This window comes from Musa acuminata, chromosome BXJ2-5, assembly GCF_036884655.1.
Source record: "Musa acuminata AAA Group cultivar baxijiao chromosome BXJ2-5, Cavendish_Baxijiao_AAA, whole genome shotgun sequence".
Classification (NCBI taxonomy): Eukaryota; Viridiplantae; Streptophyta; class Magnoliopsida; order Zingiberales; family Musaceae; genus Musa; species Musa acuminata.
In genome coordinates, this window is record NC_088342.1 from 41,277,246 (window position 1) to 41,291,797 (window position 14,552).

At 34.9% G+C, this 14,552-nt stretch overlaps 1 protein-coding gene across 1 annotated transcript; it reads left to right on the forward strand.

Annotated features, from left to right (window-relative positions):
• The first annotated feature begins 1,169 nt into the window (after positions 1 to 1,169).
• On the forward strand, positions 1,170 to 12,629 carry LOC135611814 (anthocyanin regulatory Lc protein-like). The gene is made up of 7 exons (XM_065107452.1): positions 1,170 to 1,409; positions 6,722 to 6,976; positions 10,170 to 10,266; positions 10,544 to 10,600; positions 10,703 to 11,671; positions 11,893 to 12,333; positions 12,419 to 12,629. Exons 1-7 carry the CDS (start codon positions 1,282 to 1,284, stop codon positions 12,488 to 12,490), a joined length of 2,019 nt encoding a protein of 672 aa, XP_064963524.1. The 5' UTR covers positions 1,170 to 1,281; the 3' UTR covers positions 12,491 to 12,629.
• Positions 12,630 to 14,552: the final 1,923 nt, after the last annotated feature.

Genomic DNA, 14,552 nt, shown 5'->3' on the forward strand with positions numbered 1-14,552 from the left:
TGTTGTCATGTGGTACTCTCAATTGTCTCTATCGTCTCCTCCGCCCTTTCTCCTTTTCCTTTCAACTGTGACAGGTGAGAGGAACAAGGAAACTAAAAGGTTGAAAAGCTAGGTAGGAGAAGGTGTAACTTGCTGTACTCTGCTACCTCTTGGTTGGTCCCTCAAACCAACTTGTGCAATTCGCCTCTTTCCCTCTCTCTGTGTTTGTTATTATCCTTTTTCTTTTTCTGCACATAAACCCTTATATATATATATATATATATATATATATATATATATATATCTTCAAATATCTTTGTATTGATTGAACCATGAATATTCACATGAGAAGAGAAGAGATTGAAAAAAAAAAAAGAATAGTCTTACATTAATAAATATCGAAAGAATCCAAGGATTGAATTGATGTCCAATATATGTTAATCATATTTTTGACTACTGATTTAGTCTCATAGTCGATAATAAATTCGCAGTATAGTCTCAAAGGTAAGATTCATGAAAAGAAAACAAGTAAATTGAAATTTTTAATTTGAATGATTAACAAAAAATTTTAAAAAAATATTTAAGCCAAAACACGCTTGACGACCATGCGTTGGAGTTCCATTTAGACTCATTATCAATAATAGATTTCTAACAAATTAAAACTTGGTCATTTTTACCGACTGATAATAAATTTCTAACGATTTGAAACGTTGCCATTTTCTGCGGAGTGTAGCGAACCATAAACCAATAATAAATTTCCAACAACGACTTCAAACCTTGTCGCTTTCTGCGGTCTTCTGCGAACCCTAAACCAACGATAGATTTCGAACAACTTGTCATTTTCTGCACACTGTTGCGAACCAGACTAATAGTGTGTTTCTGAGAACTAGAAACCTTGTCATTTTTTGTGGGCTGTTGCGAACTAGTTTATAATGTACTGTCTTTTACTTTGGAGGGCCAAAGGGTCTAAATCGTAAGGAAACAAACTTCTTGAGGATTTCTTTTGAGATCAAGCTCCAAGAATCCCACTTATTGATTTCAAGACCTCCCAGCTTTTACTGTTTTTTGACGGATCTGTCTTTCTTTACTGCAGCCACTGGAGATAGTGTCGTCACTATCCCATAACGAAAATAATATGGAATACGATCCTGATAATAAATTTTTTGGTAGGAGAGGGTCCATATCGAGAATGACGATCAGAATTACGATGTTCTGCAATTTATTAGGTTAGAAGACGTGGTACAGAAAGATAATTGCTTCTTCTGATATATAATTGGTGGAGATCTGGTCTTGTGCCGAGAAATGACCGCAGATCTCGAGATCCTCGAAGAAATGCTAGCGAGGCACATCAGGAAGCAGCTCGCTGCTATCGTTACGAAGATCCAGTGGAGCTATGCGTTCTTTTGGTCTACTTCCACCACGCAACCCGGGTAAGGAAGCTGCTCCAACTTCTTTTTCCCTCTTAAATTTATTATTACTTACTACTATCTTGTTCTGTTTACTTAATCGTTCAAATTCTTATATTTTTTCATGTGTTTTATGTACTTCAATTTTTTATTCTTGTGTTAACGTTCTTAAAATTTGGAATTCATGGAGACCACAGCTTCTTTACATATTTTAGTCCATTGATCTTTATTTTGCGGTACGTTTCACTCACACCGGACCAGAAGAAATCTGCACTTTGTAGTATGCACTAGACCAGAAGAAATCTGCACTTTGCTAATGATATTGTTCACAAAAATGCCATAATTATAGTCGATCGGTAACTTAAAAACCGTTCTATCAGCATTTGATTCGTTTCCCATCAGAGAAAGAATCATAAAGCGACTATAAAATTTTTTTTCAACAAACAAAATTATATTAGCTAAATAGTAAAATTACATGAGTTTTGTAGATTAAAAAATAAAATACTGATAAACCGAGAGGATCACTCTACTCTCTTAAAAAAAATATAACTCTGGTCATTCTAGTATGTGAAGAAGCTAGTCATCTCATTCCCTTGTCATAAGAAAGGAATCAAAACATTCAAAAATATAAAGGGGTATGATTTGCACCAATGTCTTTTAGTTTGACTCCACATGAATTATCTTGATTTCATCTTGAGCTTTCAAGATACCTAAAGAGATACCCTATAGAAGAAAGATCGCCTAAGTTGGGCAAGGCACAATATACCCATCATCTTTTCAAAGTTGGGAATAGAATTTAATAAGCTTATTCCTAATAAGGATAAGGTCAACAAGTATTTACCCCTACAACAAGTGACCAAAGCATGATAATACTTTATGTTTTGATCCCATCACCAATCCACTTGGTTTTAGCTTAAGACCACTACTTCAAATTAGCTTGTATTATATCTATTGTAAAGACAAGAAAACCGAAGCTCATCTTAAGATAGAAGATATCCTACTTAGTCGATTCTAAGACTTATTTTTATAAGACCACCAAGACTCCCCGAGCCTATGCAATTTGTAGGAAATGCCATTCATATAGACATCATTAAAAGGTAGAGAATTTCACATATACTGAAAATATTGCCACATCTTCATATTCAGCCGAAAATTGACAAAATTTAAATAGAGGAGAAGAAAGGCTTCTTTGCCCATTAACTTGAAATAAAACGGGACACTGATAAACTACCATGCACTAAACATATTAAGCCAAACATCATTAACTTAAACCCTATCAAGTCGTACAAGAATACGAGCACTGCCTTGATAGCTGTTACACCAAGTAAATTTCAGACCGACAAATCTCAAATCCGTTAATATTGAAGTTTTGAACTGAAGAATTCATAGAGAAACCCCTACCACAACATTTGTCACATTCCTTAATAAATTCCTACCGTGAAAGAAAACACTCGCATAAATCCTAGTAAAAATTGTTATTTCTCCCATCTTACATAATGGCATGAAGGCAAAAGTATGAGAAGAGAGCACCAGGACGTAAATCACGTAGGAGTTCCAAAGCAAAGCAATCCCTCTTGATGCACCCTCCACAGAACCATCCACGGCCTAGCCTACATGCCATCCTATGTGCAGTATTTGCATCGGAGTGCATCTCTTGCGGAAAAACCAAATTACATCTATGAGATTGGATAACAAAAATGTATCGCATCCTTCACTGGCCTACGATTTAAGCCCCTACAATTCCAACTTAAAACACTCATAATAAATGAAAGTAAAAGTCTAACACTTATGGTGAACGTAATCATTTGCGTCCACAGCCCCTTTGGGGCTTAACTCTCTCCACAAATGCCCTCACATTGGCCTTTGTCATCGCTCTACTCCCTGATCTGCTCTCCGAGATGGGAGCAGATGGAACCCAATGGATTTATCATCCACTTGGGGAGGAGTTGGAAAAGAAGGACGAGTAAAGAGAGTCAAAATGGGCTAGATGGAGGCCACAGGAGCCTAAAAAATGGGACTCGACGTGACCCTGCCCCTGGGAACTCCACGTGGGAGCAGGAGGGATTTCCTTAAGGACATCTGACCTTCCCCCTACGACATGTCTCACTCGAGAAGAAGAGTAACGTTCGCTCAAACGACGTTCGACATGCCCACACCAAAAGCACACATAGGAAGGTTCTCGTGTGAGTTAAGGCTGGAAGAAACTGGTTTGTTAGTCCCCAGTCTACACGCCCTACAACAGAGGGATGGTGGGATCATCCTAACACATACCCTCACATACCTGTCCTGCTCCATCCTCAGAGAGCATTCGTCAATCTTTAATGGACGACCCAGTGCATTCATGATGCCCAAAACCCCTTGTCTACTCCAATACTCCACGGGCAGTCCATGGAGTTGGATCCAAATAAGGGAGGTTTTCAACGTTTCAAATACGAAGTTCAAATTCAGCCTACAAGAAAAGAGACGCAGGAGTTGTCCATGGAAAGATCACGGATCAGAAGTAAGCACTGAAATCACATCCACTTCAGATTGAAAACGAAACAGAAAGAAGTCATTGGCTAAATTCAAAACAAGAGGCATAGAAAAGACTTTCCACGTTTTGCAAACAAAGTCCCTCAAGATGTGCAGTGGAGGAGAAACTTTCCCACAAGGTTGAAGACCCAGGGCTGCTGTCTCCACTGCCTCATAGTCTCCTCATCGTATGTAACATTGGAGGAGATCTTGATGCGATCAAAAGCAAACGTCGAAAGAAATGAGTAAGAAACGGAACGGTATCCTTAGAATGGCCAGCAAGCAGGTCCGCCCAAGATACCTTTTACCTTCACCTTCACCACCGTGCCAGCAGCAATCGGATGAGGAGGTTCTCCCGTGCCCGCGAAGGACAGAGGACTGAAAGGCAGTGCAGATTCCCTCGCACCGACAGCAATCGGTTGAGCAGTTTCACCGCCGTTGGGCGCGGCGCCACCGCACTAGCAGCATTCAACTGCGCCGATTACCCCGTGCCCCCAACGGACGGATTACTGTGAGACATGCGCTCCCGAGCATTTCTCTAGCGAGCGAAAGGGCTGAAGTCTTTCTTTGTACCATTGCTTACCACAAACTTTGACCTACAACCTATATAAGGTGTGATATTTTTTCCACTAGCTATAACAAGAGAATCCTTACTGAGCTTCCATTGTCCTATGTGAAATCTATTATCATAGTCTTCATCATCTAACATTCCAATTAAAATTAAATTCAGGCTCAAGTCAACCACATGCCTCATATCCTTAAGTACCAACTTACAGGTTAGTCTTTATATAGATATCACCTATGCCAATGATGTCTGTCAAGCCATAGTCACCCATATTGACAACATCAAAATTTTCAAACCTATAAGTAGCAAAAAACTCACTCTATGGTGTAGCATGATAAGAAGCATTTGTGTTAGTCACCTACTCAAGATCCTGACACACACAAGAAAAATATAATCAGAAGGAGACAAAATCAAATAATCACCACCATACACAGTAGTTGTACTATTATCTTTTGACTTTGTAGACTCCACTTCTTTTTCTTTTTTCTTGTTTTTCTTATATTTCTTGTATTGGTTCTTGTAATATCTTTTCTCACCACAATTATAGCAAACAATATCTTTTCTTAATCTTGACTTGCTTCTACCCATGCATGAACTGCTTCTATCCTTGGATTTGGACCTTCCTCCATTCTCTAAGATAAATGCTTATAAATCAATATGAAATGTTACCGAGTTCTTTTTTCCCAACTCCTTATTCAACAAATTATTTGTTACTTGATTCACAATGACAACACCATCTGGTATAGAATTATTGAGGGAAACCACCAATGTCTCCCAACTTTCTGGTAATGAATTTAGAAGTAACAATGCTTGTAACTTATTATCAAGAGACATTTTCATAAAGGATAACTAGTTAGTGATACTCTGCATTTTATTCAAATGCTCACCAATATAAGTACCCTCTTTATATTTTAAGTTTACAAATTTTCTGATCAAGAAAGCTTTATTGTCAACTATTTTTCTTTCATAGAGACCTTCCAACTTTTTCCAAACAGAACATGCAGAACTTTCAGTAAAAACATGGTGAAAGACACTATCGAATAAACCCAACTATTTTTCGGTCTAACCTCTTCCACTCATCATTTGCCATAGTTACGGGCTTTGTACTATCCTCATGCAAAGGTCCATACAAGTCTATGCAATACAAGAGATTTTATATTCTTGATTTTCATATCATCAAATTGTTTCCATTCAAGCTAATTATGAGAGAAACATTACCGGCCTCCATGTTCAAACACAAAAATTAAATCACCAAAACTCTACTCTAATACTAATTGATGGGATATAAAAACAAAAACAAATTTTTATATACGAACAAATACAAGCAGGTCGTAACACGCAATGGAGTTAAATAAAATCACAATCAAATAGAATATCAAGATTTACGTGGAAAACCCCTCTAATGTGAATGGTAAAAACCACGGGGCAAACCAGAGATAATCCACTATAAGAATAATGAATAAACAAATCTCAATCGTTTGCCTAAAACCTAAACAACAATCACAAGAGAATAACTGGGATACAACATCACTATGCACAATATCCAAATTCTCTCCAAGTAATCACAGTAAGAATCTACTATAGATCTGATATAACTTGAGATGAGAACATTGTCTAGATGATTGAGAACAGTCTCTCTGCATTATCCTTATTTTTTTCACTTTCCTTTTCTTATTTTTTTATCTTTTTTTTAAATCAAGATACTGTTGTAATTTTCTACCTTGTTGTTACAAATTTTCCCTCTATTTTAGTAGTCATCACACCCCTCTAATTTAAGATTAACTTAAAAATAAAATAGATAAAGAACTATTAAAATTCATTATGAACTAAACTTATGGGCTGTATAGGCGAATACTTCTCTCTCTAGATAAAATCATCTAGCGACTACATTAAATGTGTGCAATGATGGAACGAGAGCAGGTTGTCATAGAAAGGAAGGTAGTGAGCAGTCAATTAGATAAGATTCCTCACCTTGTTTTCTTCCTAGACTGCTGAATAGGCGAATGCCATTTAGGAGGCCTATGCCAAGATAACACTACACAGATAAAAGGTCTCATCTTATCAAATATCAATAAAATAGGATGTGCAGACTTTCTACCGAATGGTAGAGCAAAGAGGACTTTTCTTTGGTCCCATCCTCCAGATAATATGGTTGGTGAGATTTACTTTTCGTCTTTGCTTCGTGAATCTTTTTTATCAATTGATTGTTTCATGTGATTTGAGCTTTTTGCCCAAATTTCGTGTTAATTTGTTTTGTCAGCGTCTTGGAATGGTGTGGTGGATTTTACAATGGTCAAATAAAAACAAGGAAGATGATTCAACCAATAGAACTTGAAGCTGACCAAATGAGCCTTCAGAGGAGCGAGCAACTGAGGGAATTGTATGAATCACTTACATCGGGTGATAGCAATCAGCAGATGAGAAGGGCTTGTGATGCATTGTATCCAGAGGATTTGACTGATGCAGAATGGTACTACTTGACTTGCATGTCCTTCGTATTCAATATAGGACAAGGGTACTCTCTTTTCTTAAAAGCTTTCTCTGTCATTTTATCTTTGTCTCGTAGTCACTTCAAGTTTTTTTTTTTTTATCAAGTGCAATTTATCTTATATACATGTCATTAGAGTGAGAAGTTGGCTTTGTATATATGATTCAAGAACTAAGTCTTTAATCCTATATCATAATTTTGTCGTGATAAGATTATAGAGTTTGAAACCACTAAAATTTTCAGTATAATTTAACAAAATATATTTTTAATTTTTATCCTCAAATTTTATTTTATTTTTATATCTTGACAAATATAATATTTTCAAAAATTCTTAAATGATCAATTCTTAGTTTATATAAGTTCTATACTTCTTCTGGTATAACATTATTAATTTATCTTATCGGAAACCAAATAAACGACAAGCAATAGTATCTTCTCAAAATTCTTTAGGAATTTTTCTTTCCTTTAACATGCCTCAAACCATATTAAGTATAGTCTTTTTTTTTTCTAAAATACCATTTTATTGATATGTATATAACATGATGAATTAATGTAAAATTCTACTATTTCTATATAATTTTTAAATTTATTTGATATGTATTCATCACCTCTATTTATTCTTAAATATTTAATCTTATAACTACTTTGTCTCTTAATCAAATTATTAAATTATTTGAATTTACTTAAAACTTTTTTCTTTTTCTTTAACATGTAAACCCAAGTTTTACTACTACAATCATTAGTGAAGATAAGCAAACACTGCTTCCTTCAATTGATATTGAAGTGATATTGAATTAATAGGGCTATAAATATTTGAGCATATCAAATCAAGTCTGTCATGCTCATTTTGTTATTTTAAAAGACTTTCTTTTTTGCTTGTTTATAAGACATACTTCACATAATTTTGATGGACAATCAATTCTTAGTAATCATATTATTATATTATACTTTTTTAAAAATGTTAAAGTCTCAAAATTTAAGTAAACATATCTAAGATTTCATAATATAGAATTATCTTTAATATTAGTTTTAAAATAATCTAACTAATAAAAAATACATAAATGTAGATAAAACATTATGTTCTCATTTTCACATGTTAGATTAATATTTTATTCTTGTTATAAATTGAAAGAAGCATATCTTTTATCTTAATATTATAAACTTTTTCAAGTAATTGTCCTAAGCTTAAAATATTATTTTTCATATAAGGAACATAATAAACATTTGAAAAGTATAATTCTTTGTCATTATTAAGTCTAAGAAAAATTTTACCTTTGTCTTTTACTAGTTTTTGAGACAGATCACCAAATGCAATGTTGCTAGAATAACTTATATCTATTTTAGAAAATAGTTCTTTGATGCCATACAAGTGATTTGAAGCTATCTAAATACCACATCATTAACTGATATTCTTTCAAATTATCATAAATCAATAGCAAAATATGATTTTTGTTTTTCTATTTTTCAACAAAATTTGCCTTATTACCTTGATTGTTTATATTATAATAATATTTAAAGAAGTAGTACATATACCTTTTGCAAACATAATATTATATCTCAGACCATTTAGAATTTCTACTATGTCCACGACCTCGACCATGTCCTTGACCATAACCTTAGCTTCTTTGGCTAGAATTTTTTTTATCACCTTCATTGTTTTGAGATTCTTAATTGATTTATTTTTTGCCATCTTTTCCTCTTTGTCCATGACCTATTTCTCTTTTGAGATTTTGATTCACTTTTGTTTTCAAGAGTAAGCTTGGTTAGTAGTGCTTGCTCTATAGACTTTTCTTCTCTTCTTGTAAGCCTTTATTTATGAACTTAAAAGAGAACATATTAGTTGTTCTAAAAATATTTGTTTTAAATCTTTAGACTGCTATAGTAATAAAATCAATCTAGAGATCTTAGTTTTTTTTTTATTACTCTTTGATGACTTATTTGTTCACCATTTATTCTCATTTGATAAATAATAGAAATAAATTTTGAGAAGTAAACAAACATAAATTCAGAAGTATATTGTTGTATTTTTTCAAACTCAACTCATAAAACTTATAGATGAATTTTTTTACCTTGTCCACATCATCAAATACTTTTTGAAACATTTCTAAAACCTCTTTTGAAGTATTTATTGGAGTGATATTCTCGAACATTATATCATCAAGCTCTTGGTAAATTATGAACAAAGCTTTTTTCTCGTTTTCCCTTTATCTTTAAGTTGTTTTCTTGCTTCTGTATTTATTATTCCTTTTTCTATTAGATTTAGTTCAATAAATCCATCTTCTACAAGCTCTCATATATCTTGGGAGCATAGAAAAACCTTCATTTGGATGCACTATATATCATATTTTTTTTTTGTCAATATAGAGATATGAAGTTGGATAGTGCTTGATGAAAAGGCCATAGCTTAATCTGAATTCAGATACCAAATGTTGAAATATGTAAAGGGAAGAGATAAAACTATCATATAAAAAGAGAGTAAGACAAGATAAAATATTCTATGTTTCATTCAAAAACTCTCGTGAGCTAACACATGGGGTTTATATAGTTCCGATAGATACATATCATTCATTACATTTAATATGATTTTTTTTCCAAAAAATTATTTCAAGAATCAATAGTCAATTTGATTTATTCTTTTCTTAATGTAATAAAATTCTTTGTGGTATCTTGATAAGTTTAATTCTAACACAACTTTGTTTTTTGTTGTTCTTATGATACCAAATGTTGAACTATGTAGGGAGAAGAGATAGAGCTATCATATAAAGAAAAAATAGGATAAGATAAAATATTATATGTTTCACTTAAAAACACTCTATGTTTCATGACTCAATACATGGGGCTTATATATTCCTCATATATACATTACATTCATAATATTTAATATAAATTTTTATTTTTCAAGAGACTCTTTTAATAGTTATCAATTTGGTTTATTCTTCTATGGTCCCTTATTATGTTTTACCTCTTGATATAATAAACTTCTTCATGCTGCCTTGATAAGCTTAATTCCAACATATCTTAGTTAAATGTTTTATGTTGTTCTTCAGATTATATTCATTATATTTAATATCAATCTCTTTTTTTCAAGATACTCTTAAAAGAATCAATAGTTAATTTGATTTATTCTTCAATACACCTTTAATATGTGATATAATAAACTTCTCTGTGACACATTGATAAGTTTAATTCTAACACCTCTTAATTTTCTATTATTCTTCAGATTGCCGGGTAAAGCATTTGCGGACAATCAACACATCTGGTTGAACGGTGCTCAATTTGCAAATTGCAAGATGTTTTCACGCTCTCTTTTAGCAAAGGTAGTATACCTAGCCAGTTAGATTTTCTAATGTTGTAATTAAATATGTAATTAGAACAAGAAGCTAAAATTGGCTACTTTTTTAATTTTTGATATGTTACTTGCGGAATGCTTAATTTGGACCATGTCACACATCATCTAGAGTGCATCTATTCAGGTATGGTTAGGGTCTTAGTTTCAATTGACCAATTACACCGTGACAGTCTCTCTCGACAACCTTTAAGTGAATATATGTCTGGACGAGTTATAATATAATTTGTCATGGTGTCTATTTGCAGACTGTGGTGTGCATCCCTATCATGGATGGTGTACTAGAGCTCGGAACAAATGATCTAGTAAGTTCTATTCTATTGTTCTTATGAAGATTTCAAGTAGGGTATTCTGAACTATTATACTTCTCATACAACTATGTCTCCTTTAATTTTATGTGACTTTAGATTTTGGAGGATCCTGCCATCATAGAGAAGATCACAAGTTCTCTCTGGGAGCTACCAAATCCGATTTGCTCTGAGCAATCTATATCCGGTCGTCGAATGCCTGAGAACGACGAAGATCATTTATGCCCTAATCTTGATAATAACATAGATGACTGTATCGGCTTGGAGGACCAGAATCTGATCGCTGATCCTCAAACCCAATTGGGCAATGGTCCAACACACATTCCATTTCATTTGTATGCCCCTATCGAACAAACAGAACCAGTCCGATGCAGGGACGAAGAGCTACATACAAGCATACGTGAAGAACTAATTGTAGGTCCTTCAGATGGCAGTTTAAATGATGGCTGCCCCACGCAAAAGGTAGAAGATGCATTTGGAGTTGATGGGCTAAATGACATATCTCAGACTCAGAGTAGGCAGTTTATGGATGATGAGTTTAGCAATGTCCTACATGGCTATTTGGATTGTGATGTGCATGAACCGTTGTCTTTCGTTAATGCTCGGAGAGTTGTCTCTGGCACTGAGGGAGGAAGAAAAGACAACCAGATTCTTGACGGTGTTCAACAGAGAAGCCTTAGCAGGATAGTTCCACTGGATCTTGATGGTGATGATTCACACTCTGCAAAGACAGTTGCTGTCATTTTACAGAATTCAAAACATGTAAAACCAGTTTCAAGCTGCCCGAAGATTTCTCATAAATCCAGTTTTGCAATCTGGAGAATTGATATGAACCCACCAAAACCATTCACTAGCATGTCTCAGAAGCTCTTAAAGAAACTTCTAGTGGATAAAACATGGTTGCATGACGGACGCCTGCAGAGTCATCAAGAAAATGGGATGCAGGAAAAAACTTGCAAGCCAGAGGGAGAGTCCGGTGTACGTCATGTCTTATCAGAGAGGAGGAGAAGAGAGAAGTTGAAGGAGAAATTTCTTGTTTTGAGATCACTTATTCCGTCTATCAGCAAGGTAGTAGAATTAGTTCCTGAGGGAAGATATACTTCTAGAATGGTATCAGATGGTTTTCTCAATATATTTCTGTTCATGTGAAATTTCTGACAATTTTTGCCGAATCCAAAATTTTGGTGATAAGCTAGAAATATTTTGCCTATTATTTGGGAAAATATATCTTTGACCTATCACCTTTGTTTATAGAATTTAATTTGCTGTAATTATCTTTTTGTCATCAGGTCGACAAGGCATCCGTCCTTGGTAACACCATAGATTATCTGAAAGATCTTGAGAGAAGAGTGCTGGAGTTGGAATCCTGCCAGGAGCCAGCGGAGCTTGAGATTGCGGAGAGCAGGAAGCATCCTGATGTAGCAGAGCGATCATCTGAAAATTACAGAAATAAAGAGATCGTAAATGGCGAGAAATCTTTAGCAAAGAAGCGGAAAGTATGTGACGTCGATAGATCAAATGCCGAGCACCTCTGGATCTTGACCAAGGATGGTCCAATCGAGGTAAACGTCACCATGAAGGACAAAGAGGTTTTGGTAGAGATTCACTGTCCATGGAGGGAAAGCTTGGTGTTCGAGATAGTGGAATCCATAAGCAACCTCCAATTGGATCTGCTATCGGTGCAATCTTCCACTGTCGATGGCATGCTTTCCCTGGCAATAAAATCCAAGGTTTGGATACATCCAACAGCCTCATTAGTGGATTGCTTCCTGCTGTGTTTTCTAGTTACTGATTTGCTTTTGGTCTCCACTACAGTTTAGAAGCACCAGTGTTGCCTCCCCAGGAATGATAAAGCAATCACTTCAAAGAGTGATGGGATTATTATAGCTGGCGGCATGCTCTTCCCTAATGACAGCAGGCCATTGAGCCCTTACGGATCTTTCTTCAGGTCAACTGAGCACCAGTGTCTGTCATGTAAGTATGTGCAGGTTCTCCTCGATCTTCAGAGAAAATGAAAGCTAATGGAGTACACTCAGGAAGTAGCTTGCAAGGGATGAGCATTTGGTTATACATATGACTCAGAAGATGGATGAAAACATAATTCAGTGGACAGAAAAGATAGTAGAAAACCTAAAGCAGTTGTCAATCTATAATGTGGAAAGAACAATGAATAGGTAGGAGTGTCAATGTTGTCCTTGTTGTTCTTAGCACTATGGTTCCTGGTTTAGCATCCTCCTCTCGTGGTTACTGCACAACATATTATTCATTGTTTTATGTTCGCCATCAAACATGTTTTTCTGGAGTCATTTTGCTTGCTTTGTTACTTTCGACGGAAAAAACAGTATATGGTGGCGCAAATAATATGAAAACCAAATTACCTGGTCACACATCGAGTGGTTTGGAACACGACAAGGGAAAGACCACATAAATGGAGAGTTACTAGTGGTCTGTGCCACAGTGCGTGTTAGGGAGAGCTAATAAATGGAGGATGGCAGCTCCAACCTGAAGAGCTGCCCAACGAAGGGTCTTTAAGGAGAAAACAAGACAAGGCGTCAACTTGACTACGGAACCTGAAGCATGCACATAAATATTTGCATCAACTTGACTACGGAACCTGAAGCATGCACATTAAAATAATAAAAATATCTATTTGAAATCGTATTATTTTTATGTATGAGTTAATTTTTATTAGAGCTTGAATCTTCACTTATAATACTTTTAAATATAACTTATACATGAGGGATTGAATCATAATATGATAATTGATTCACCTTGTGGATCGATTCATAAGATATAATCTACTTACTTTACTTATCCCATTAAACATATTTTAAAATTTTTAATAAAAAATATTATTTGGAAAACATTAAAAGATGATATATGGAAGAAAAAACAAAAAAAAAAGAGTATTTTCAGAGAATTTCTTTTTTATCATTAGGTTTTTCTTATTTTAAGATATATAATACTGAGTGGAATGTTTGACAGGCAGGTGGAATCTGCATCGTGACCGTCACATTTCCTCACTTGACGATGTGTGACATCGTACTGATGGAACTATGACAACATTACGAACGTCATCAGAGTGCATTGACGGTAAGGTGGTAGTAGCTACATAGTACAAGAAGTGCAGAAATTTGGAGTCGTGAGATACGAAAAGGCACGTAAAGACATGCACATTAGACAAGTCAAACAAAGAGAGTGGGAAAGAAAAGCAAGTGCAATTATAACACCATCCATCCACAGAAGACTTGTCGCCTGATTAGGATTTAAACCTGCAATATGATTCGATATGCCGCACCAACATCAATATTAGTCCTAAAATAGCAAGGTCCGAAAATAAGGATTAAGATTAAACTAAAAAATATATAATTAGAGTCATAGTCTCTTTCTTCTTCTTTATCATCATCATTATGATGGTATAACTTTTTACAGTATGATTACTATTGGGTTGATTATGAATCCCAAGTGAGAATCGATAATACAAATTTAGAGTCAAGCTCTGGACAGAATTCACGATTATTGTGTGATAAAAATATAAAAAAAGAATCTGCTGCAAAATGAGCATGAATAATTGACACAAACTTGAATAATGGTGCTACTTCGGGTGGAATCAATGAACAGTTTTTGTAGCTACATGTCAATGTCACCTTCTCAATGTTATTTTCCTCATGTTATTATCTCAAATACATATCCAATGGTTGCACTACAGATCGTTGGTTTTCCTTTCGGATGGGTACATTCATTGCAACAGTACAGTGACCGTTTCGTCCGCCTGCACTTCATCGACCTGGAAGCAATAAAGAAAAGGCCATGTGAGGAAGGACGAAAGTAGCAAGGGATTTGCAAAGATATGCGTGGATTTTTTAAGAAGAAGAAGAACACAAAGTAAAAGTCTCGTGCGATACCAAGGTGACCTAATTTTGACCTAAAATTAGGGGGGGTGCATCCA

Coding starts and splice junctions, on each gene's coding strand:
- LOC135611814 (XM_065107452.1), top strand. CDS start 1,282: ATGACCGCAGATCTCGAGATCCTCGAAGAAATGCTAGCGAGGCACATC. Junction 10,601..10,702: donor AGCTCGGAACAAATGATCTA/GTAAGTTCTATT, acceptor ATGTGACTTTAG/ATTTTGGAGGATCCTGCCAT. Junction 12,334..12,418: donor CCCTGGCAATAAAATCCAAG/GTTTGGATACAT, acceptor TCTCCACTACAG/TTTAGAAGCACCAGTGTTGC.